General features: G+C 46.0%; 1 protein-coding gene across 1 annotated transcript in view; it reads left to right on the forward strand.

Moving 5' to 3' along the window:
• Window positions 1-219: 219 nt before the first annotated feature.
• zgc:158403 (tetratricopeptide repeat protein 39A) overlaps window positions 220-22916 on the forward strand; it is an 86734-nt gene continuing 64037 nt past the window's right edge. Inside the window, exons 1-2 of the mRNA XM_060855039.1 lie at window positions 220-442; window positions 17872-17976. Coding sequence (XP_060711022.1) covers window positions 411-442; window positions 17872-17976 — 137 coding nt within the window. The 5' untranslated portion in view covers window positions 220-410. The remainder of the gene's footprint in view (window positions 443-17871; window positions 17977-22916) is intronic.

A 22916-nucleotide genomic window follows, 5' to 3' on the forward strand; every position in this document is an offset into this window, starting at 1 on the left:
TTGCCCCTAATTCCCACTGTCTGTGAGGAATGCTTAAATACTGAAAACCAGACGCGGATGAGGGATACAGAGATTCAAAAGACCAGGTTGGAGGGGGAGCTGTGGGTCCAGGGGTTTGGAGATGTTGTTTGCAGCGACAGGCGGCCGTCGTTACCTCCCTTAAGAGACAGACAATCCCTGGGAAAAGCGAGCAAGTTGCAACTGCGGTGGAGTGGGGGAAGGTTGGATATATTTTTTTTTGGGCTGCGTTCATTCCCCCTGGAGGAGCTGCAGGGAAAAGTTGGCGGGGCACCCATCTCTCCATCCCCCTCCCTCTCCTCCTCCCTTCGGGACCAGCACATCGACACCTTCCAGCCGGATTCCTGGGTCAGAAACCACTTTCGCCTCGACGTTGACTGGAGCGGCTGCAAATGGCAAGCTGCAGGGAGTCGCCACCCGGGAGGCAAGTATACAGCAGAGAAACAGAACCATGGAACTTCCTTCAGTCTGGGGGCAAAAGCCCTCGCCTCACTTTGCTGCCATCAAAGTCAAGTCGCCTGCGAATTGTTTCGGGGCAGAATTTCAGGTCGTTCCATTTCGGTAGAAACCAAAATTCTCTGGGTGGATGCAAACGTGGCACTTTTAATCAGCAGAATGGGATCATCTTGGAATTAAGGACACTGGGGTCCTGACTGAACCACTCAGGCAGGATGGTCCTTGTTGGGGGTTACCAGTTGCTACCTACAGCACCCCACCCCACTTTAAAAGGCTGATGTAGCAATTCCTGTGTACAACAGGTATAAGGTTGAGTCGCCATAATCCCAGGAAACTCTAGGGCCCATTTTTTTTACTATTAGATTCCCTGCAATGTGGAAACAGGCCCTTCAGCCCAACCAGTCCACACCGACCCTCCAAAGAGTAGCCCTCTGTTTAACACGCTTAACACCATGGGCAATTTAGCATGGCCAATTCGCCAGACCTGCACTGTGGGGGGAAACCAGAGCACCCGGAGGAAACCCACGCAGACACGGGGAGAATGTGCAAACTCCACACAGACAATCTTTCATTAGTGTGTCTATGTGAGAGTGACAGGACTGGTGCTGAGTTTAACCTGAGGGTCACCCCTTGTATCTCAAACACCAAAGATGTGTTTGCAGAAAGTTACTCGGGACGAATTCCATGGTCTTTCTGTGGGTTCCTTGACAGGGTAGAGGCAGAGAGATTCTTCCCTTTTATGGGACAAAGTGAGATCTGGTAGCAGATGGCTCAGTGGTTAGCACTGCTGCCTCACAGCGCCAAGGACCCGGGTTTGGTTCCAGTCTCAGGTGACTGTCTGTGTGGAGTTGGCACATTCTCCCCGTGTCTGCGTGGGTTTCCTCCGGGTGCTCCGGTTTCCTCCCACAATCCAAAGATATGCAGGTCAGAGTGAATTGGCCATGTTAAATTATGTTAGGTGCATTGGCCAGAGGGAAATGAGTCTGGGTGGGTTACCCTACAGAGGGTCGGTGTGGACTTGTTGGGCCGAAGGGCCTGTTTCCACACTGTAGGGAATCTAATCTAATCTCAGAACAAAGGGTCACCCATTTCCAGATCAGTGATGAGGAGGACGTTGAGGGTTGTGAACGTGTGGATTTCTTGACTGCAAGGGGGGTCAAGGGCATTCAAGGCTGAGGGTGATGGATGTTTCATTAGTGAGGGAATCGAGGGTAGTGTGGGGAAAGGGCAGGCAAGTATCTGAGGATGGCTGACAGACCCAATGGGCCGAATGGCCCCATTATGTTCCGGTTTTTCATGTGGGAATGGTTGAATTTGTTCCTGTTTTCTACCCCGCCTCCCCAGCTGTTATCAGGATGGCAGGAGGTGAAATTGCTCCATGGAGCAGGCTTGCATTCATATAGCAACTTTTGACACCAACTGGCACTTCACAAGAATGCCAACTGGCAGCCTAGCACTGACTATGGACGCTGTTGGCGTGTTGCCATTCACTCTGGAGAGGGTGGCATCCAGTGGTGACACGCACGTTGTACCTTGGATCTGCGGTCAGTGATGGGAGAGGCCACAGTTTCTTCCCATCGCAGGATCAACCAGGAATCTCTCTGGCTCTTACTGCTCGCCGTTGGAAGGATTTGCGGCTTTGTTTGGCCACAGGTTCCTTGGCTGTCAAGTCCTGCCATGGGACTTGAACCACGGACTTTCTGGTTCAGAGGCAGAGGTGGTAACTGCTGGGTCACAAAATCTCTTTGGTTGCTCGTACCGAGACTGGGAAATGTGACCAACAAAATCTTAACCAGAATCAGGCAAAGGTTGAAAATACAGGGAGGGAATTTGAGAGCTTAATGGCAGAGCAGTGAAAATCATAAGGTTGGGGTAAAGAGTGTACACCAATTCTTGGACAGAAATATGATACGGCCAGTAATTTTATCTACCACATAGCTGCACCTGCCAACTACCTGGAGAGAAAATGGGAATCTGTTGTAAGAAGGGAGCTCTTGCATTTATGTAGCATCCGATTTTAAGGGAAGGTGACGAGACTGTGTCTTTCAAAACAGAAACTTAATCTCCCCACACTGCTATTTATTGCTCATTCATTTGAATGTTGGTTACTACTGCTGTGGGTGAGATGGAGAGTTCCAATAACATTGAAAAGACAGGTCTCCCAAGTTGAGATGGTGTATGGACTGGAAGGGAACTTGAGGTGGTGCCTACTGCATGTGCTCTCTCCCTCTGGTTGGGAGAGGTCAGAGCTTTGTAAGAAGCTGCAGAGCATAGTACACAGCACCACGGTGGAGACGTTGACTGATTAAAGTTCAGGCTGGATTTCCGCTGTATGTGAACATAGAAATGATTGCATTGATCCTCTGATGTTTGATAAGATCATGGCTGATCTGAGTTAATTCATTTACAGTTAGTGGGTGTCACTGACTAGGTCAGCAGTTATTGCCTGTCCCTAATTGCCCAGAGGGCAGTTAAGAGTCAACCACATTGCTGTGGGTCTGGAGTCACATGTAGGCCAGACCAGGTAAGATGTCCTTCCCTAAAGGGAACCAGGTCAGTTTGTCCCCAGACAGTCAGCAATGGTTGCATAGTCATCATTAGACTTTTAATTCCAGATTACTTTCTCCAACTTGAATTCAGATTTCACCATCTGCCAAGGCAGGATTCAAGTTCAGGCTAATAATCCAGTGATAATACCACTTGGCTGTTGCCTCCCCATTGTGGGCTCAATTCCATTATCCTGCCCACTCCCTATAGCCTTTAACTCCCTGTCAAGCAGGAATCCCTCTAAGCCAGCATTGGAAAATACTCCATAAGCCAACCTCCGCTGTTCTGTAAGGAAAACACCACAGAAGAAACACCCTCAGTTTTCCTCTGCCCTATCATAACATTTTTTTCCCTAAAACTCTGTCTTCTAATCTCTCCCACAGTGCGGCACATCCTTTTAGAAACCGACCTGTCAAGTCCCCTCAGGATTTTAATACAGAAACATAGAAAATAAGAACAGGAGTAGGTCATTCGGCCCTTAGAGCCTGCTTCTGTCATTCAGTAGGATCATGGCTGATCATCCAGCCCAGTCCCCTGTTTCTGCTTTCACCTCACACCTTTGACTCCTCTAGCCCCGAGAACTATATCTGAGACCTTCTTGAAAACATTCAATGTTTTGGCCTCAACTGCTTTCTGTAGCAGAGAATTCCACAGGCTCCCCCACTCTCTGAGTTTTCTTCATCTCATTCCTAATTAGCCTTCGATTGTGACCCCTGGTTCTGGAGTCTCCGATGATTGGGAACATACTTCCTGTGCTTAACCTGTTTTGAATGTTTCAATATCTCTCATTCTTCTAAGCTACAATGTGTACAGACCCAGCTATCTCATTAAAACAATCCATTTGTCCCAGGAATCAAAGCAACAAACCTTCTCTAAGCTGCTACAATTAAATCCTTTCTTAAGTAAGGAGATAAGAACTCTACACTGTACTCCAGATTTGATTTCCCCAATGCCCTGTACAATTGTAGAAAAAAACTTTCTATTTGCCTTGCATTAAACATTTGATTTTCCTTCCTACTCATTTGCTGTATCTGCATACTCTGCACTGCTCTGATCTGCACAGCGCTGTATTCCTTCAGTGTTAAAGCTAGCAGGGTGTATTCAGCCGTACTCCAGACTGTGGTTTGTAGCTGTTGGAAGGGGATTTAGTGTTAAGGAGGTGATTCAATGATGGTGGCATTGTTGCACGAAAGGGAAAGTGCTTGGACTTTCTCATCTCAGGTATCTTGTATTGAAGCAGTTGATAGCACATGCATTCCTGAGGATGTGGGGTCAAGGCACAGTGGTTCACTGCTGCCTCACAGCGCCAGGGACCTGGGTTTGATTCCAGCCTCAGGTGACTCTGTGTGGAGTTTGCACATTCTCTCAGTTTCTGCGTGGGTTTCCTCCGGCTGTTCCAGTTTCCTCCCACAGTCCAAAGATGTGCAGGTTAAGTGAATTGGCCGTGCTAAATTGCCCTTGGTGTTCAGGGGTTTGTAGGTTAGGTGCATTAGTCATGGGAAATGTAGAGTAATAGAGTAGGGGAATGGATCTGGTTGGGAAACACTTTGGAGGGTCGGTGTGAACTTGTTCAGCCAAATAACCTGTTTTCACACTGTAGGGTTTTATGATTCTATGAGGGCTACTTCAGAGACTTAAAATCTTCAGCCAAAGCCTGAGTTCAATGTCCTTTCAGACTAAACCCAATAAAGTGAATACAATAGTTGCTATTTCAAAGTGACTATTTGGATCCTGATGTGTATCGATGCTTTAGCCAACACCCAAAACAAATGTTTTACTCATTATCTCTTTGTTGTACATAGGAGATTATTGTGTGCAAATCGGTTGCCACGTTACCTATGTATCGATATTAATGACACTTCACTGTTTTACAGTTAAGGAAGTGCTTTTGGAGACATGAAGGCACAGCACTAATGCATGTCTGACCTTTATTGGGAATTGCCTGATCACATGAAAGTTACTTTCCATTGAGCCTATATGTTATGTGTATCCACCTTGTATTTTAGAACATTGAGAGAGCCACTTTAATGATTTATTATGGACAGAATTATGATGGTTTCTTATTATCCACGATTGGGATCCTTTGTATCAAAGTTATGTGTTGTCTTATCCCTTTAAATATGTATTTCAATTGTATGAAAACAGCAGCAAGCTTTTGTGAGTTTAAAATAAAGGTAATTTATTCCCACACATTGACACCAAAGTGGACACATCTCACAGACACACTCACACACTCGTATGTGTCCGGTATGGATGAAGGTAGTTTGTTATTACAGGTCATAGTTTTTGTACTCTCTGATGTATGTTTCTAGTTTCCCACTGTAGTCTTTTGGATGGTGTTGATGTTTTAAAGTTGGAGTGAGGTTTTGTAAAACAAAGGATTCTCTGTGGGTTGTGAGGCCTGTCTTTGAATATCCAGCAGTTTGGTTCAGGGGTGAAGCTGAAACTGGAATAAGTTGGGCTGAGCCCTTCTCTCTATTGGGGTGGATCTGCACTTTCAAGGTAATGTTGTTAATTACCTTGGTTGTGGCTAGTTTGTGGTGGAGCTTTCTGACTGCTGATCTATTGGCCGAATTAACTAGGAGCGGCTTCAAGCTGATGGTTTAAAAAAAATCAATAAATTCAAGTCTCTTTTTTAGAAAAAAGGATGTGTTCATGTTGCTTCCAATATCATGTGGTGTAGTGTGTTTAACACTTTGTGGGTTTGAGACTGTCATATAGAGTTGTACAGCATGGAAACAGACCCTTCGGTCCAACTTGTCCATGCTGACTGTACCCAGTCTTTGAACGTGTTGGTTGAAAGTTCAAGACACAGTGGATCATGACAATACAAACCTTGGTCCTGGTGGTGTCAGTTCTGAGCAAAGGAAGATGCCACAAGGAAAAAAATGAATGATCTGAGAATCCCTGTTGGTGTTGATGAGGGAAGGTTTAGCCACTAAGAGAAGTCCATGTTCATCTCAATGTTCCATGGGGTTGTCCTCGTCCACCTGAGATATCAAAAGATGAGGGTTTAACATTCCAACCAAAACAAATCGGCATCTGTGACAATGCAGCATTCCCTCACAGTGTCACAATGGATGACCTGCTCAAGTCTTGGGAATGGGGTGTGAACCCACAAGCTTCACATTTGAGTGAGAACATTTGCTGGGAGCTCATCTTCATTAGCCAGGAGCTGAGGGAGTGGGCTCGAGAGGCCGCTGGGAGGGAAGCCAAATAAAAGTGGATTCACTCAGTTTCGCCATAAAGCAGTAGACAGTTTGTGAGCTGCATTTTTATGGATGAGTTTTGTCTGACTGGTGTTACAATGTTGAAGGGAGCCAGGGTGGTGATAAAGGACATAAAGGGGCCCGTGAGAGCATGCTTTGACAGGGCTGCAGAGTACAGAATGCTCTCCGTCAGTGGGATTGTGACAATGAAGTTCCTCTACCTGTGGCCATTGGATTGTTGAACTTGGTGCAACACTGTGTGAAATCTGCAAGGATTCCTTCTTGGTCAACGTTCTTTCTCCCAACAACATCACACAAATCAGACTAACTCTCTGCTGGTGGTTGGTGTGGTTGGCTCATTGTGGATTTGAGGTGAAGACCGGGTATTGGGGGAGATGAAGGGGTTTATTGATGGAAGATATTGCATTTGGACTTTGAGTCTGAGCTAGAAAGCGACCTGCTCCATGTATGGGGAAGGATTCACTCGGTGTGACTGCCTTTTGCCAAAGCTCAGCTCCGAGACTCCAGGACCAGGTTGGGCATTTGAGCACAAAGGTTGGCACTCTAATGCTGTTCAGAGGGAGTGCTACACTGTCTGAGTGCTGTCTTCCAGTTGAGATGCTAAACTGAGATTCTGTTGCCCTGCATTGATGGCTGTAAAGGATCTCTTGATGCTGTTCTGAAGAAGAGTAGAGGAGTTCTGGCCAAATGGTATCCCTCAGTCAACAACCCAATGCAGCAGATGATCTGGTTGTTAAATGCTGCAGTTGGGGTGATAGCTTGCTGTGTGCAAATTTCACAGAGATACCGCCTTGTCATTCCTGATGAAGGGCTTTTGCCCAAAACTTCAATTTTCCTGCTCCTCAGTTGCTGCCTGACCTGCTGTGCTTTTCCAGCATCACTCTAATCTTGACTCTAATATCCAGCATCTGCAGTACCCACTTCCCTCTGTGTGGAAATTCCCTGCAGCATTCCCAACATTCTAGCAGGTGACTCACTGCCTGTAAAATGCTTTGGGACATTTGGTGGTTGTGAAAAGCTCAGTATAAATACCCATCCCTTAACCCCGCTGGAGAAGGTGGGGGTGAGCAGCCTTCCTGAACTACTGCAGCGACAGTGCTGTCAGGAGGGAATTCCAGGATTTTGACCCAGCGAGACTGAAGGAACGGTGGTAGATTTCCAAGTCGGGATGGTGTGTGGCTTAGAGGGGAACCTGCAGGGGGCGGTGTCTCCATGTGACTGCCACCTTGTCCTAGGTGGAAGAGATGGTCGGTTTGGAAGGTGCCCATCTGAACTCCAGTTGGTTTACTGTGAGACCCTGAGAGGGCATTGCACAGAGACAGGAAATCCTAGGCCAGCTGCAGATCTTGACCCATGTCGCACAGTAGTGTGCTACAGAAAGGCCACATTTGAAAACCTAGCCTCCATTGGCATGAATAATACAAACCACGCAAGCTCACCGTGTGAGAATGTTTGTGTCCATGTTAGTAATTGTACATAGGATGCTCCTTCTTTAGCTAATTCAGTGGAAAGCACTGACACAGTTGCCTGACACTTCACCTTGTTTCACAGCCCCGAGAGAGTGCTGCATTGGTGCAGGTACTACGTTGGGAGGTAAGGCTTTTTAAACTGCGGACCCCATCTGCCTGATGAGAGGACTAAAAGCAGGAAGGTGATGTTGGAACTGTATTAATGTTTGGTCAGGTTTCCACTTTTCATTCCATTCCCTACAGTATGGAAACAGGCCCATACCGACCCTCCGAAGAGTAACCCACCTAGACCCATTCCCCTAGACTAATGCGCCTAACACTATGGGCAGTTTAGCCTGGCCAATTCACTCTAACCTGCACATCTTTGGATTGTGGGAGGAAACCGGAGCACCTGGAGGAAATCCATACAGACACAGAGAGAGCGTGCAAACTCCACACAGGCAGTCACCGGGGGCAGGAATTGAACCCGGGTCCCTGGTGCTGTGAGGCAGCAGTGCTAACCACTGAGCCACCGTGCCACACCTCTCGCAGATATGGTGTTGTGTGCAGTTCTGGGATCCACATCAGAGGAGGGATGTGATGGCACTGCAGAGGGTGCAGAGGTGATTTACCAGGATGTTGCCTGGTCTGGAGTGTTTCAGTGATGAAAAGAGATTGGACACACTGCAGTTGTTTTCCTTGGAGACTGATAGGGGACATGATTGAGATACAGAAAATTATGAGGGGCAAAGACAGGAAAAAACTTTTCCCCTTGGTGGAGGAGATTAACAACCAGGGGAATAGATTTAAGGTAAGGGGCAGGAGGTTTAGAGGAGATGTTAGGACAAGCTTTTTCATCCAGAGGGTGGTGGGGATCTGGAACTCTCTGCCTGTCAGGGTGGTAGAGGTAGGAATCATTTAGATGTGCACTTGTAATACCAAGGCCTACGAGATTACTTAGAATCATAGAATCCCTACAGTGTGGAAACAGGCCCTTCGGCCCAACATTTCCACACCGACCCTCCAAAGAGTAACTCACCCAGACCCATTCCCCGACCCTATTACTTTACATTTACGTTTACCCTGACTAACGCACCTCCATATCCCTGCACATTTAGATTCACCTGACCTGCACCTCTTTGGATTGTGGGAGGAAGCAGGAGCACACATAGGAAACCCACGCAGACGTGGGCAAACTCCATACAGACAGTCGCCTGAGGTTGGAATCGAACCCAGGTCCCTGGTGGTGTGAGGCAGCAGTGCTAACTGCTGAGCCACCGTGCAGCCCCGAAATGGAAGCACCCAGAATGGGGCTCAAACCCATGGCTCTGAGGTTGAGAGTCTCATGCTCTGCCAACTGAGCTAGATAGGCCGGGTTATGGGTCAAGCCCTGAAAAATTGGATTATAATGTAGAATTAGAATTAGCTTGACTGTCACATGTACTCAAATGAGTACAGTGAAAAGTTTACAAGTCACCGAGGTTCTGAAGTACAAATTCTTACAATAATTAGAAAAATAAAGAATAAGAAGTCCAGCATTGCAGATCGTAGAAATACATCAGAAAACAGAAATTAGACATTCAGAATAACAGACCTTTCAACCCAGAATAGTTAGGTGGTTATTTTTGACGTGATGGGCCAAAGGGTCTTTTTCTGTGCTGTTGACCTTTATGAGTCTAATACTGGAAAAGGGAAGATTTGCATTTAAATCACACAATTGATGACCATTTTGAGGTGCAGTCACTTTTGTTTTATTCCGTTATTAGATTAGATTCCCTACAGTGTGGAAACAGGCCCTTCGGCCCAACAAGTCCACACCGACCCTCCGAAGAGTAACCCACCCAGACCCATTTCCCTCTGACTAATGCACCTAACACTATGGGCAATTTAGCATGGCCAATTTACCTGATCTGCACATCTTTGGACTGTGGGAGGAAACCGGAGCACCCGGAGGAAACCCACGCAGACACAGGGAGAATGTGCAAACTCCACACAGACAGTCACCCAAGGCTGGTGGCGTGGGAGTTGCCAGTTAGGCTGACATTTATTGCCTGACCCGAGTCAAGGGTCAACTATACTAATGTGGGGCTGGAGTCACATGGAGCCCTAATAAGGTAAAGGCAGCAGATTTCCTTCCTTAAAGGACATCATAATGTAGGAAACACAGCTGGCATGTTATGCACAGGAAGTGCCCATAAACAACAATATGATAATGACCAGGTCATGTGGCCTTTATTGTGATGTTAATTGAGGGTAAATAAAAGCCAGCACACCAGAGAGAACTCTTCTGCTGTTCTTCGAAATTGCGCCCCAGGATCTTTTGCGATTGGGGCCTCAATTTAGCCTCTAGTCAAAAACGTCTGGACCTCCGACAGTACTTGGAAGGTGGAGGCTTGTAGTGGGTCTTGAACCTGCAAACGTCTGACTCTGAGGCAAGGGATGAAGAGAAATTCACCCAGAAAGTGGTGAGCTTGGGGATGGTTCTCTGCCTCAGAAAGCAGTTGAGGCCAAAACATTAATGGTTTCAAGAAGGAGTTAGATGCAGGTCTTGGGGCTAAATGGATCAAAGGATATGGGGGAGAAAGCAGGAACAGGAAACAGAGTTGGATGATCGGCTATAACCCTAATGAACAACAGAGCAGGATTGAAGGGCTGAATGGCTTACTGCTGCTCCAATTAACTCTCCAAGTCAAGCCTGATAGGTTAGTATTCCATACTGCCATTTGAAGAGTAGGGAGTTCTCCAGGTATCTTGAGCAATGTTTATTCCTTAAAGGGACAAGTTAATCTGCCGATTAACACATTGTTGTTTTTGGGATTTCTCTGCTCCTCCAATGTTATGATGTGGAGATGCTGGTGTTGGACTGGGGTGGACAAAGTTAAAAATCACACAGCACCAGATTATAGTCCAACAGGTTTATTTGGAAGCACTAGCTTTCGGAGTGCTGCTTCTTGGTAGCAGGACCATAAGACACAGAACTTATAGCAAAGGATTACAGTATCATGCAACTGCAATAATATATTGAACAAACCTAGATTGCTGTTACATCTTTTAGAATTTTTAAAAAAAATAAAACCTTAAGTTATCTCAAGAATGTGATTTAAAAGAAGTTCTGGATTTACATTATTAATGAACTGAAACCTGCAACCCATTCTAAAAGGTGAAAGACTTAACAACAATCCAGGTTTATTCAATATATAATTTTACTTGAATGACACTGTAATCTTTTGCTATAAATTCTGTGCCTTATGGTCTTGCTTCACAACCACCTGAAGGAGCAGTGCTCTGAAAGCTAGTGCTTCCAAATAAACCTGTTGGACTATAACCTGGTGTTGTGCGATTTTTAACTTTGTCCTCCAATATTAGTCTGATTTGTGACCTGGGTATTTATTACAGACTACCAGAGCTGCCTCAGTCCCTACTGCCTGTTTCTAACCCACATTAGCTCATTCTCATGTGAATGGCACTTGGGACTTTGTGACTGCCCAGTGATTGTGTTGCTGTCTTGGTAAGTCCCAGCCATGTGATCGTTTTATTAACTGGCACACTTTTCTACAAAGCTTCGATTTAGATCTTCACAGGAGATATTTTGAGCTGCTGAAGTGAGTGATGTATTTTTTTATTATTCTGTTGCCATGGGCCTGGCAACTGTGGGAAGAAAGTAGTTTCCAGAAACAGTTTAACAGGGTCATTTGTTTCCCTTACTCTTTATGGGATCTTCCTATGCAGCATAGCAAAAGCAGTAATGACTCCACTTAAGAGTTAATGTGAAGAGCTAAGTAAAAATGCTGTCGGGACTATTCCAAATTGTTTCACATTTCACCAGGAACTCGAGACTCAAGGGTCATTACTGCATTTGTATTTCCACATCCAATCCAGCTTTGTAATACTCTTTCGTGGGAGTTAGGCATCTTTGTCTGGGACAGAGATTGAGAGTTTGGAAGATGCTGTCCATGTAGTTTTGGTGAGTTGTTGCAGTGCATCTTGATTTTGGATTGGTGGTGAAGGGAGTGAATGTTAAGGTGGTGCATACGATGCCAGTTGGAGTGGATTGTTTCGACCTGGATTGTATCAAACCTTTTCAGTACCTGGAGAATCGGGCTCAACTCTGATTGTCAAAACTGGTTGAATTTGAATTCAATTAATGTGGGTGAAATTTAAGGCTAGCCTCAGTAAATTCAGCCCATTCCTGAAGAAGGGATTATGCCCGAAACGTCGATTCTCCTGTTCCTTGGATGCTGCCTGACCTGCTGCGCTTTTCCAGCAACACATTTTCAGCTTTAGCCTCAGTAAAGGTGACCATGACGACTATCGCTGATCGTTGTAAAAGCTCATCTGTTTGCTAATGCCCCTTCAGCGAAGGTGAACTTCAGACCTTTCCTGGTGTAGCCTACATGTGACTCCAGGCCCCTTGCAGTAGGCTAAACCAATTGGTTCTGGATGTAGAACTTCAACCTGAGCTACAAATCTTCTCAAAATTTGCTAAACCAATTGGTGGCCACTGACCAAAGAACTTGCCATGAAAGAGCATTACATCTGAGCTCTCTCTTAAAGTCTCCAAATGTCTTCGAGGTTACTTTGTCCTAAAACCCCTGGCTTTTTTCTAGTTCTCGAACACAAGATCATCAACTGGAAACCTCTCTTTCTTTCCCCTGTAACCACAGATGTTGTGTGAGCCACTGGGAATTTCTGCCACTTGCTTCAAGTTCCCAACATCTTCTGGTATTTTGCCTGATGTCAACCTTTTTTTTTGAGTTCTTTCATTGGCCATAAGCCAGTATTTGTGGCCCTTCCCTGTTAGGCCACTGGAAGCTAGTTAAAGGCTAACACATATCTGTGGATATCTGGGCCTACCTTCACATTGTAGGCCTGACCAGGTAAAGATGGCCGATTTCTCTCCCTGCGGGACAGTAGTGAACAAGATGGGTCTGTTAGTTGTCATGTGGGAGTCCAAGTTTTACTAATTGAATTTAAAAAGCACCAATTGTGATGGCAAAAGGTGAAACTGTGTCCTCAGAACATTTACCTGGGCCTCAGGATTGAAAATCTGGTGATGTTGCCATGGCAGCATCTCTAGATGGCAGCAGCACTGTATGACCTTTGGGACTGTCACAGTTGAACCTGATCATGACCTCCCCATTCAAAACCATGGGACCTCTTTGCTTCTCTGGACTTTGGTGAGGGGCTCCTGTGACAAAATTGCCTTTATTGTGATCGGTGAACTCAGCATAAACAGTGAGTGAGGCCTGAGTGCTATAAGGTCTGTTTGTCTCAGCTATTTGGCTGTCCTTGCCAAATATACCATTAGAAAACCTGTCTGGGTCTATAAATGGCAACTGAGGAGGTGCCAACTTGTCATTTTTAATCAAGACAAATGGCTTACAACCTTTTTTTTTCTCCCGAGAAAACAGATGAAATGTAATCTCTGCAGCCCTCGTTTCCATTGCCAGAATCCATTGTAATAAAACTTGAACTTGATTAATTCCATTTTCCTTTGAACCGATTGTACAGCTCACATTAATGTTTACATGAGGGTGGGGTGCAATGTTGTTCTAAAAGACCAGCTGTTGTGTAATATTTATTCTTGAAAAGAAGCTCTAATGTTTATCGTACCCTTCCTAAGCAGAGAAAGATGGCTTACTTTTCACCCGGTCCAAAGAGATCTCAAGGAAAACTTGCATCTAGTCAGTCTCCCCCTAATTTGTCAATGCCTTGGCCTCTCCTGGTTCCTGTCCAAAGTGGAGAGTTGATTAACACTTCATGTAGCGGATACAAGAACAGGCCAGAGGCTAGGCATCCTGCAGAAAGTCACCCCATCTCTCCCATCATCTACAGGGTAAAAGTCAGGAGTGTGGTTGAATATTCTCCACTGGCCTCAGCAACACTCGTGAAAGAAAGTAAAATTCAAATTGAAGATAAAATTCAGGGTGGGGTGTGTGACTTGGCGGGGAACTAAATGAGGGTATTGATATGCACCTTCTGCCCATTGCCCTTCCAGAGGTAGAGATCATGGTGTTGATGGAGTGTCCTTGCTGCAGTGTGCCTTGTTGATGGTACACACTGCTGTCACTGTCGTGGAGGGAGTTTTTTTTTAAAAGATTCCCTACAGAGTGGAAACAGGCCCTTTGGTCCAACAAGTCCACACCGACCCTCCGAAGAGTAACCCACCCAGACCCATTTCCATCTGACTAATGCACCTAGCACTGCAGGCAATTTAGCATGGCCAATTCACCTGACCTGCACATCTTTGCACATTGTGGGAGGAAACCCACGCAGACACGGGGAGAATGTACAAACTCCACACAGACAGTTGCCCGAGGCAGGAATCCAACCCGTGTCTCCGGCGCTGTGAGGCAGCAGTGCTGACCACTGAGCCACCATGCCGGCTGCTAAAGGTGGTGGATGAGGTGCCAATTGAGTGGGCTTCTCTGTCCTGGATGGTGTAAAGCTTCTGGGAGCTGCATCCATTAAGCTGAGTGGAGAGTATACCGCAGACTCCTGACTTCGATTTGAGATGAAGAATTGTCAGTAGGTGGTAGTGTTTTTGGTTGGGGGGTGGGGTGCTTGGGTTTGTGTTACAGTGAGAGCTGGAGAATTTATTGGTCAAAGTAAAGAGAGCTTTATTCTGCATTCGTGCTTGCGTGTCCCGTCACACAATTAGCTTTATTATCTTCCAAAGCCTCTCACTCAGTGACGCCTACATCCCATCAATTTAATTCTTTTAATAATCTGCAGTCTAACTGAGCTGGTCAACAGCTCAGTGGTTAGCATTGCTGCCTGACAGCATCAGGGTCCTGGTTTTGATTCCAGCCTTGGGTGTTACTCTGTGTGGAGTTTGCACTTTCTCCCTGTGTCTGTGTGGGATTCTCCGGGTGTTCTGGCTTCCTTCCTCAATCTAAAGATGTGTAGGTTATGTGAATTAGCCATAGGAAATTTCTCAGAGTGTCCAGGGCTGTGCAGGTGGATGGATTAACCTTGTTGAATCTGAAGTGGAGGGGGGTGTGTGGGTGAGATGGTCTTCAGATAGTCAATGCAGGTTTGATGGGCTGAATGGCCTCTTTCCACGATGCAGATTTCTGTGAAATCATTTCTTGAGAGGCAAGTACGCATGACTTTAGTGAGTTTGAACTCTCCATGTCTTTCATGAGTTCTGATGCTTGCCAAAGGATGGGATGTTGGAGATGGAAATAGGAGAATTTGCAGTCCAACCATCAACGATCCACACACCAGATTTCATTAATCTGAGGTGCATTTGTCATCTTTTGGCTCAGGTTTGGTTGTCTCTTGCACTTCCGTTTAGTGTCCACCTCAGATTAAATTCACCCCTTGTAGTCATGTTTTGTAGCTGCACCAGCTAGACATCTCACTTTTATGGAATGGTTGGTCCTGCTCCAGGCAAGCCCTCCTGCACTCTCCATTGAAGTAGGATTGATCCCCTGGCTTGATGGTCATTGTAGAGCGGGGATATGCCGGGCCATGAGGTTGCAGATTGGGTTCAAGTACAATTCTGTTGCTGATGGATGACAGTGCCTCATGGAGGCCAGGACTTGAATTGCTAGGTCTGTCCAAAGTCTGTTTCATGGAGACAGTGAGAGTACCAAACAATGTAATGTAGGAGTTATCAGTGTAAAAACGAAGCTTTGTCTCCACAGGGACTGTGCACTGGTCTCCCTTATCGATAATATCATGGAGCATCCTGGTCACTCTCAATGCTCCCTCCAAGCGGTGTTCAACATGGAGGAGCACTGATTCATCAACCGAGTGGAAAGTTCCTTGCCTGTTTTTGACGTGAAGCCATGAGACTTCATGGAGTCCTGTGCCAATGAGGAGGAGTCCTAGGGCAACTCCTTAACCACGTAACCCAACTGCAAGAGAATGTAGACATCGGTATGCATTTTTCCAGAACTGCTGAATTCCTTTTGTGGAGGTGCTAGGACTTTGCAGAAGTGAAGTGATGTTATTCTCTCATCTTTTTCCACCTCCTTAATGATGTGGGAGTAGGTGGTGTGATGCAGCAGTTTGACAGTATTGCAGACAGGCAAACCACAGGTAAATTGTATGGAGATTTTTATTGCCTATAATTAGCAACTTGTCTCAGGGGTAGGTTGAGTTAGTAATAAGACAAACAGTACATGTTCGCTTTAAGTAAATAACTTTGTTGGTTGATTAGCAGTTGTGTTTCTCTCAACATGTGTATGTATATCCATGTGTGTGTACTTGCATTTATATAACACCGCTAATGACAGTAGAATGTCTCAAAGAGTTTTACCCAATGACGAACTTTGTGGAGTGCAGTCAGCGTTATGGTGTGAGGACTAATTTGCACACAGCCAGCTCCCACAAGCAAGCTTTTTTGAAAGATGTGATTTGGAACTGCTCCAGAGTGCAGCAAACTTTGGAAAATTACCCCAAGTAAAAATGAGGAGGTATGGCTCAGGTACAGGCAGCTGGGATCAAGGGAATCCCCAGAGATATAAAGGGGACACAGGAGTTCACTGAAGAAGGAAGTTAGGAGGGTGAAATGGGGGCACAAAATAGCCTTGGTTAAGAAGAGCAGGGTGAATTCAAAAGATTCTTTCCCTGTATTAAAGGAAAAAAGAATAACTAGAGCGAGACTAGGAGCTGGGGCAGCATGGTGGCTTAGTGGTTAGCACTGATGCCTCCCAACGACCTGGGTTCGCTTCCAGCTTTGGGCACCCCTTCAGAGGGTCACTGTGGACTTGTTGGGCTGAAGGGCCTGTTTCCACACTGTCGGGATTCTATGATATTGACTACAGGATGCCAGGAAGATTTTCTCCCCTCTACTTCCGGATAATTCACATTTACAATTTCCCTCCATCTCAGACAGTCAGGGGCCTTGGCATTGTTTCCCATGTGAACAGCTGACACTGCAGTGCTGTCTCTCGGTGTCAGCCCGTGGTGTGCGACCTGAACTTCCAAAGACTGGGACAATGGAACCCTGGCTGACACAGAACCAATTCGAACTTAGATGGAGATAATTTTTTTTGGAGCAATTTTTTAAATGAAGCATTCTTGGTGAAAGCTTTGAATAAGACATTAAATAAGATAGTGGCTAGGTAACACCAGATGTAAAAGCTTGGTAGAGTGAAGGTGGTGGATAATACGGTGATGCAGCAAATGGAGATTTTTTTGTCAATTGTGTGATGTGGGCATTGTTGACAGGATCTGCGTTTAGATTAGATTACTTACAGTGTGGAAACAGGCCCTTCGGCCCAACAAGTCCACACCGACCCGCCGAAGCACAACCCACCCATACCCCTACATTTACCCCTTATCTAACACTACGGGCAATTTAGCATGGCCAATTCACCTGACCCGCACATCTTTGGACTGTGGGAGGAAACCGGAGCACCCAGAGGAAACCCACGCAGACACGGGGAGAACGTGCAAACTCCACACAGTCAGTCGCCTGAGTCGGGAATTGAACCCGGGTCTCAGGCGCTTTGAGGCAGCAGTGCTAACCACTGTGCCACCGTGCCGCCCACTTACTGAGCTGCTGCCTTGAACGGTTGCAGTCCACATGCTGTTGGTTGATGCCCAATGCTGTTAGGGAGGGAATTCCATGATATTGATCCAGTGACAGTGAAGGAACAACAATATATTTCCAAGTCAGGACGGTGAGTGGCTTGGAGGGGAACTTGCAGCTGGTGGTGTTCCCAGCCCTTGTCCTTTGAGTGTTTGTGAATTTGGGAAATCAAGTCTAAGGAGCCTTGGTGAATTTCTGCAGTGCATCTTGTAGGTGGTACACATTGCTGCTGCTATGCCTTGGTGATGGACGGAGTGGATGTTTATGGATATGATGCCAATCAAGCGGGCTGCTTTGTCCCAAATGGTGTTCCAACATTCCTATTTTCTTTTGTTTTTCCCTCTTGCAGTCATTTATGGTGTGAGCTGAAAGCAATTTGTTGCAAGTATAAATAGGGAACTTTCACATTTGCAATGAATGCTGGGATAGCTGCACCTCCATAGTTTGTACCTTTCCCCTTACACATTGCCAAATGGGAGCACAGGTTGTCCTGAAAATTCGTGGTGCAGTACATTATCATGAGGATATTGGTGTAAATAGTTTTGTACCCCAGCGGGGGATCAGGAAGGTGGAGGTAAACTGTAAATAATATTCTGATTTCTTCTCTTCATTTTATATTTTGCAGTTCTTCAAGTGTAGACCTGAAGACATCGCTGGATGAATGTATGTCGGCTATGGACTTGTTTCTTAATAACCAATTCAGTGAGAGTCTGGAGATGCTGAAACCAAGGTAAACTGTTGAAAGAGAAACATCAACTTAATAACCTTTGCACCCTGTCCAGTTTACTGTTAGTGACCACCTGGTTGGTGCCACATTGTCAGAGGTGCTGGTCTTGGGTCTTATCTGTCTATTTCTGTGGTTCTGCTGGATAAGATGATTTCCATGGCTCTGTTTGAAGGTTGGAAGGTAATCCTTTTGGAATACCAGGCACAGATGGAGTACTTATTTATGGTATCTTCCTGTTCACAAAATGGCTTCCATAACTGAAATGGTGCTTTAGAGTACTTTATCACATGATATGCTGCAGGACTGATGTAGGAAGATAGATTGAATCGACCAGGACTACATTCACTAGAAGTTAGAGTAATTGAGGGAAAATCTCAGTAATTGAGGGGAAAGCCGATAAAAGTCTAATAGGGAAAATGCAGGAAGGACATTCCTGATGACTGGGGAGTCCAGAACCAGGGGTCATGGTCTAAGGATATAAGGTGGGCCATTTTGGACTGAGATGGGGAGAAATGTCTTCACCTAGAGAGTGGGGAGCCTGTAGAGCTCTCTGCCACAGAAAGATCAAGCCAAATCATTGACTGCTTTCAGGAAGGAGTGATTCCCTGTTTTTTATGTCTATGTTTCTGTGGATGTCTTTGAAGTGTTGCTGTACCAATGTATAAGCTTTTAAGCTAAAGTTGATACTTGTATTGTTTTGAACTGGTTGCTAGAAATACCAATATTAAACTAGACTTTGCTCTTGTGGTAGTTGCTTTTGACTGGTACAGACAAGTGGGGCTGTAGACCTCTGTGACGCTATGGCTGTCGAGAGTCATAGAGTCGTACAGCTTAGAAACAGACCCTTTGGTCCAACTTGTCCATGCCAATCAGGTTTCCCAACCTGCCTGTGTTTGCTCTATATCCTTCGAAACCTTTCCTATTCATGTACCTGTCCAAGGGTCTTTTAAATGTTGTAACTATACCTGCATCCACCACTTCCTCTGACAGTTCATTCAATATGCGCACTACCCTCTATCCCTCAGGTCGATTTTAAATCTCTCCCCACTCGCCTCTAATCTATATTGTCTGGTTTTGAATCTCCGAACTAGGGGACCTTCTGCTGCCTTAAATATGTTCAAAGACTCTGTTTCCTCTGTCTTTTCAGGAAGAGAGTTCCGAAGACGCATGACCCTCTGAGAGAGAAACTCTCTCCATGCCTCAGCCTTGATGGTTGACTCCTTTTTAAGGAGTGACCCCTAGTTCGAGATTCTCCCACAAGAGGGCACATTCTCCCCTGTCGTGACCTCTCAGGATCAAGTGCGATTTGATCAAATCACTCTCTTCTATAATCCACTACATTCCTAACCAGTCCAGCATATCCATGAAAGAGAAGCTGACAATTACTGAAGTCTAATTATAAAGTCGGAGAGTCAGAGATGAACAGCACGGAAACAGACCTTTTGGTTCAACCCATCCATGCTGACCAGATATCCTAAACTGACCTAGTCCCATTGCCAGCATTTGGCCCACATTCCCCTAACCACTATGGATGATAATGGAATAGTGTAGGTTAGATGGGCTTCAGATTAGTTTCACATGTTAGCACAACATCGAGGGCCGAAGGGCCTGTAATGTTCTATGTTCTATCCCCTGGGAAAAATACATTTCTGAAAATGTGTTGCAGGTTAAAGCACAGCAGGTCAGGCAGCATCCAAGGAACAGGAAATTCGATGTTTCGGGCCAGAGCCCTTCATCAGGAATTCATCAAAAATACATTTCACCCTACACATGTCCCTCATGATTTTATAAACCTCTATGAGGTCATTCTCCAATGCTCCAGGGTCTCTCTTTATCACTCAGACCCTCCTGTCCCGGTGACATCCATGTCAATCTTTTCTGCACCCTTTCCAATTTAATGACACCATTCCTGAGGGCGACCAGAACTGAACAAAGAGACCTTGGAGTGGCAGGTTCATAGCTCCTTGAAAGTGGAGTCGCAGGTAGATAGGATAGTGAAGAAGGCGTTTGGTATGCTTTCCTTTATTGGTCAGAGTATTGAGTACAGGAGTTGGGAAGTCATGTTGCGGCTGTACAGGACATGGGTTAGGCCACTGTTGGAATATTGCGTGCAATTCTGGTCTCCTTCCTATCAGAAAGATGTTGTGAAACTTGAAAGGGTTCAGAAAAGATTTACAAGGATGTTGCCAGGATTGGAGGATCTGAGCTACAGGGAGAGGCTGAACAGGCTGGGGCTGTTTTCCCTGGAGCGTCGGAGGCTGAGGGGTGACCTTACAGAGGTTTACAAAATTATGAGGGGCATGGATAGGGTAAATAGACAAGGTCTTTTCCCTGGGGGTGGGGAGTCCAGAACTAGAGGGCATAGGTTTACGGTGAGAGGAGAAAGATATAAAAAAGACCTAAGGGGTAACTTTTTCACGCAGAGGGTGGTACGTGTATGGAATGAGCTGCCAGAGGAAGTGGTGGAGGCTGGTACAATGACAACATTTAAGAGGCATTTGGATGGTTATATGAATAGGAAGGGTTTGGAGGGATATGGGCCGGGTGCTGGCAGGTGGGACTAGATTGGGTTGGGATATCTGGTCAGCATGGATGGGTTGGACCGAAGGGTCTCTTTCCCTGCTGTACATCTCGATGACTGTGCACGTTATTCCAGAAGCAGCATTAGCAATTTCCTGTCCAGCTGCTGCATGATGTCCCAACCCCTATCCTCAATGTTCTGACCAATGAAGGCAAACTTGCGAAAGGCAATCTTTACCACCCTGCCTACCTGTGACATCCCCTTCAAGGAACTATGTACCTGCTGCTAAACTCCTCACCTGCGCTGACATTACCTCTCGAGACATGACTATTGCGACTTTCTATCCACCATAAGATTGAGTTGAGATCTTCCAAAATCACAGCTGCCTGTGAGCTAACTCTAAGGTCCACTTCCCTCATGTTTACTGACCTGCACTGGTTCATGGTTGAGCAGTGCCATAATTTTAACATCCTCATCGTTGTTTTCAAATTCCCTCTATGTCCTTATCCTTTCCTCTTGCTGTAAATCCCCCTCCAGCTGCACTGCAAGGCTTAAAATACACCAGCAAGGAGGGAGGATTTGCCCCCAAACATGTCTAGGAAAATGGCATGCACCTGGATGTAAAATGAACAGAATCTCTGAGCGGCGACACTTCTGATCACTGGCTGGCTCTCTTCAGTACTTGCTGTTGATAGGCTCACAATTGTGAGCCTAATCAGCAGCAAAGGTGGCCTAAAACTACGTTGTGATTGGTGGAGCAGTGAGCAGGTAGGACTGTTTGTGCAGGAGCCACTGGGGAAACCTGAGCCAGCTTTCACATGGGTTTTGGGACCTTTTCCTGGAGCTGGGCCCTTTAGGGATTTTTGGCGCAGCTGTGCCTTTTTGTCACCAGAAGGGGTGTTGCCTACTGGTGAGAGAGAAGGCTGCAAGATAGGTGGTTGAGAAAGTTAGGTTGCTAGAATGGCATTCGGGAGCTTTGGGGCAGAGGGAGGCTGAAAGGGGGTGGGGAAGGAAGCCACAAGAGGAATGGGGTTAAAAGAAAAACTGCAGGAAGGGTGTAAGGAAGTTATGGGTAGAGGGAGGTTGCAAAGGAAGAGGGAGTGAGAGAGGCTAAAAAAAAAGGGAGAGTCTAGTTCTAAACATAGCAAACAAAAATTAGTCAGCCTATTAGAAACAAGAGTAATCACTGATGTAATGGCTTCCCTGAAAATGAATGTGGAACTCCAGTTTAATCTGCATAATTTCAGGAGCTGCTACAGGAGAAAATATAGTTGAAACTATAATAGTGAACACTGTGTCAGTTGGTTAAATTGACATCTGAGGAGTGATAAAGGAAACAACTGCCTAGTTAAAATATTCCAGCTGTTTATATAAGCGACAAAAATCTATTATCTGTGACTTCACCAGTCTATGGAAGGTGTGTTTCGGGTGATGAAGTTTTGAGGGCGGAAAAGTGTGTCAGTTACTTCATGGGGAAAAAAAACCAAATATATATATTGTCTTGTGCCAGTTTAAGTCATTGTGTTTAGGAAAGAGTCTTGTTCCTAGTGTACAAAGTTAAAAATCACACACCACCACTTTTTAACTTTGTACACTCCAGTCCAACACCGGCATCTCCAAATCTTTCCTTGTGTGTTGTGATTTTAAATTAACAGAGGGATAACATTATTTGTCTAATTCCACTTCAAAATTCCCCAAATGGCAACTCCTTGAATCCACAGGTTGGTGAGAAATGAGACCTGAGCCCCTGAGGAAAAGCTCAAAAAAACCCATGGAAATAAAACAATTGATTTGTCTAATTTCCCACCTCCCCAACCCAACTCTGAGTGCAGGGGGAGGGTCTTACTGCAGGGGGTGGGATATGGTGTGTGTGTGGGGAGGGGATTTTGAGTGTATGGATTGGGGTGGTGGACTGTGGGGGGAAGGGTGTAGTGTCTGTATGTGTGAGTGTGTGTGTGTGTGTGTGTGGGGGGGGGAGTGGAGTGTGTGTGTGGGGGGGAGTGGAGTATGTGTGTGTGGGGGGGGGAGTGGAGTATGTGTGTGGGGGGTTGAAGTGTGTGTGATGTGTGTCGGGGGTGGAGCGTGTGTGTGTGTGTGCGCGCGCGCGTGCGGGGGGGTGGAGTTTGTGTGGGGGGAGTGGAGTGGAGTGTGTGTGTGTGTGTGTGTGTGTGCGCGCGCGCGGGGGGGTGGAGTTTGTATGTGGGGGGTGGAGTGTGTGTGTGTTTGTGTGGGGAGAGTGGAGTGTGTGTGGGGAGGAGTGGAGTGTGTGTGTGTGTGGGGGATGGAGTCTGTGTGGGGGGAGTGGAGTGTGTGTGGGGGGGTGGAGTGTGTGTGTGTGGGGGTTTAGTGTGTGTGTGTGTGGGGGGTGGAGTGTGTATGTGTGTGGGGGGGGTGGAGTGTGTATGTGTGTGTGTGGGGGGAG

Source organism: Hemiscyllium ocellatum, chromosome 45, assembly GCF_020745735.1.
Source record: "Hemiscyllium ocellatum isolate sHemOce1 chromosome 45, sHemOce1.pat.X.cur, whole genome shotgun sequence".
Taxonomy (NCBI): domain Eukaryota; kingdom Metazoa; phylum Chordata; class Chondrichthyes; order Orectolobiformes; family Hemiscylliidae; genus Hemiscyllium; species Hemiscyllium ocellatum.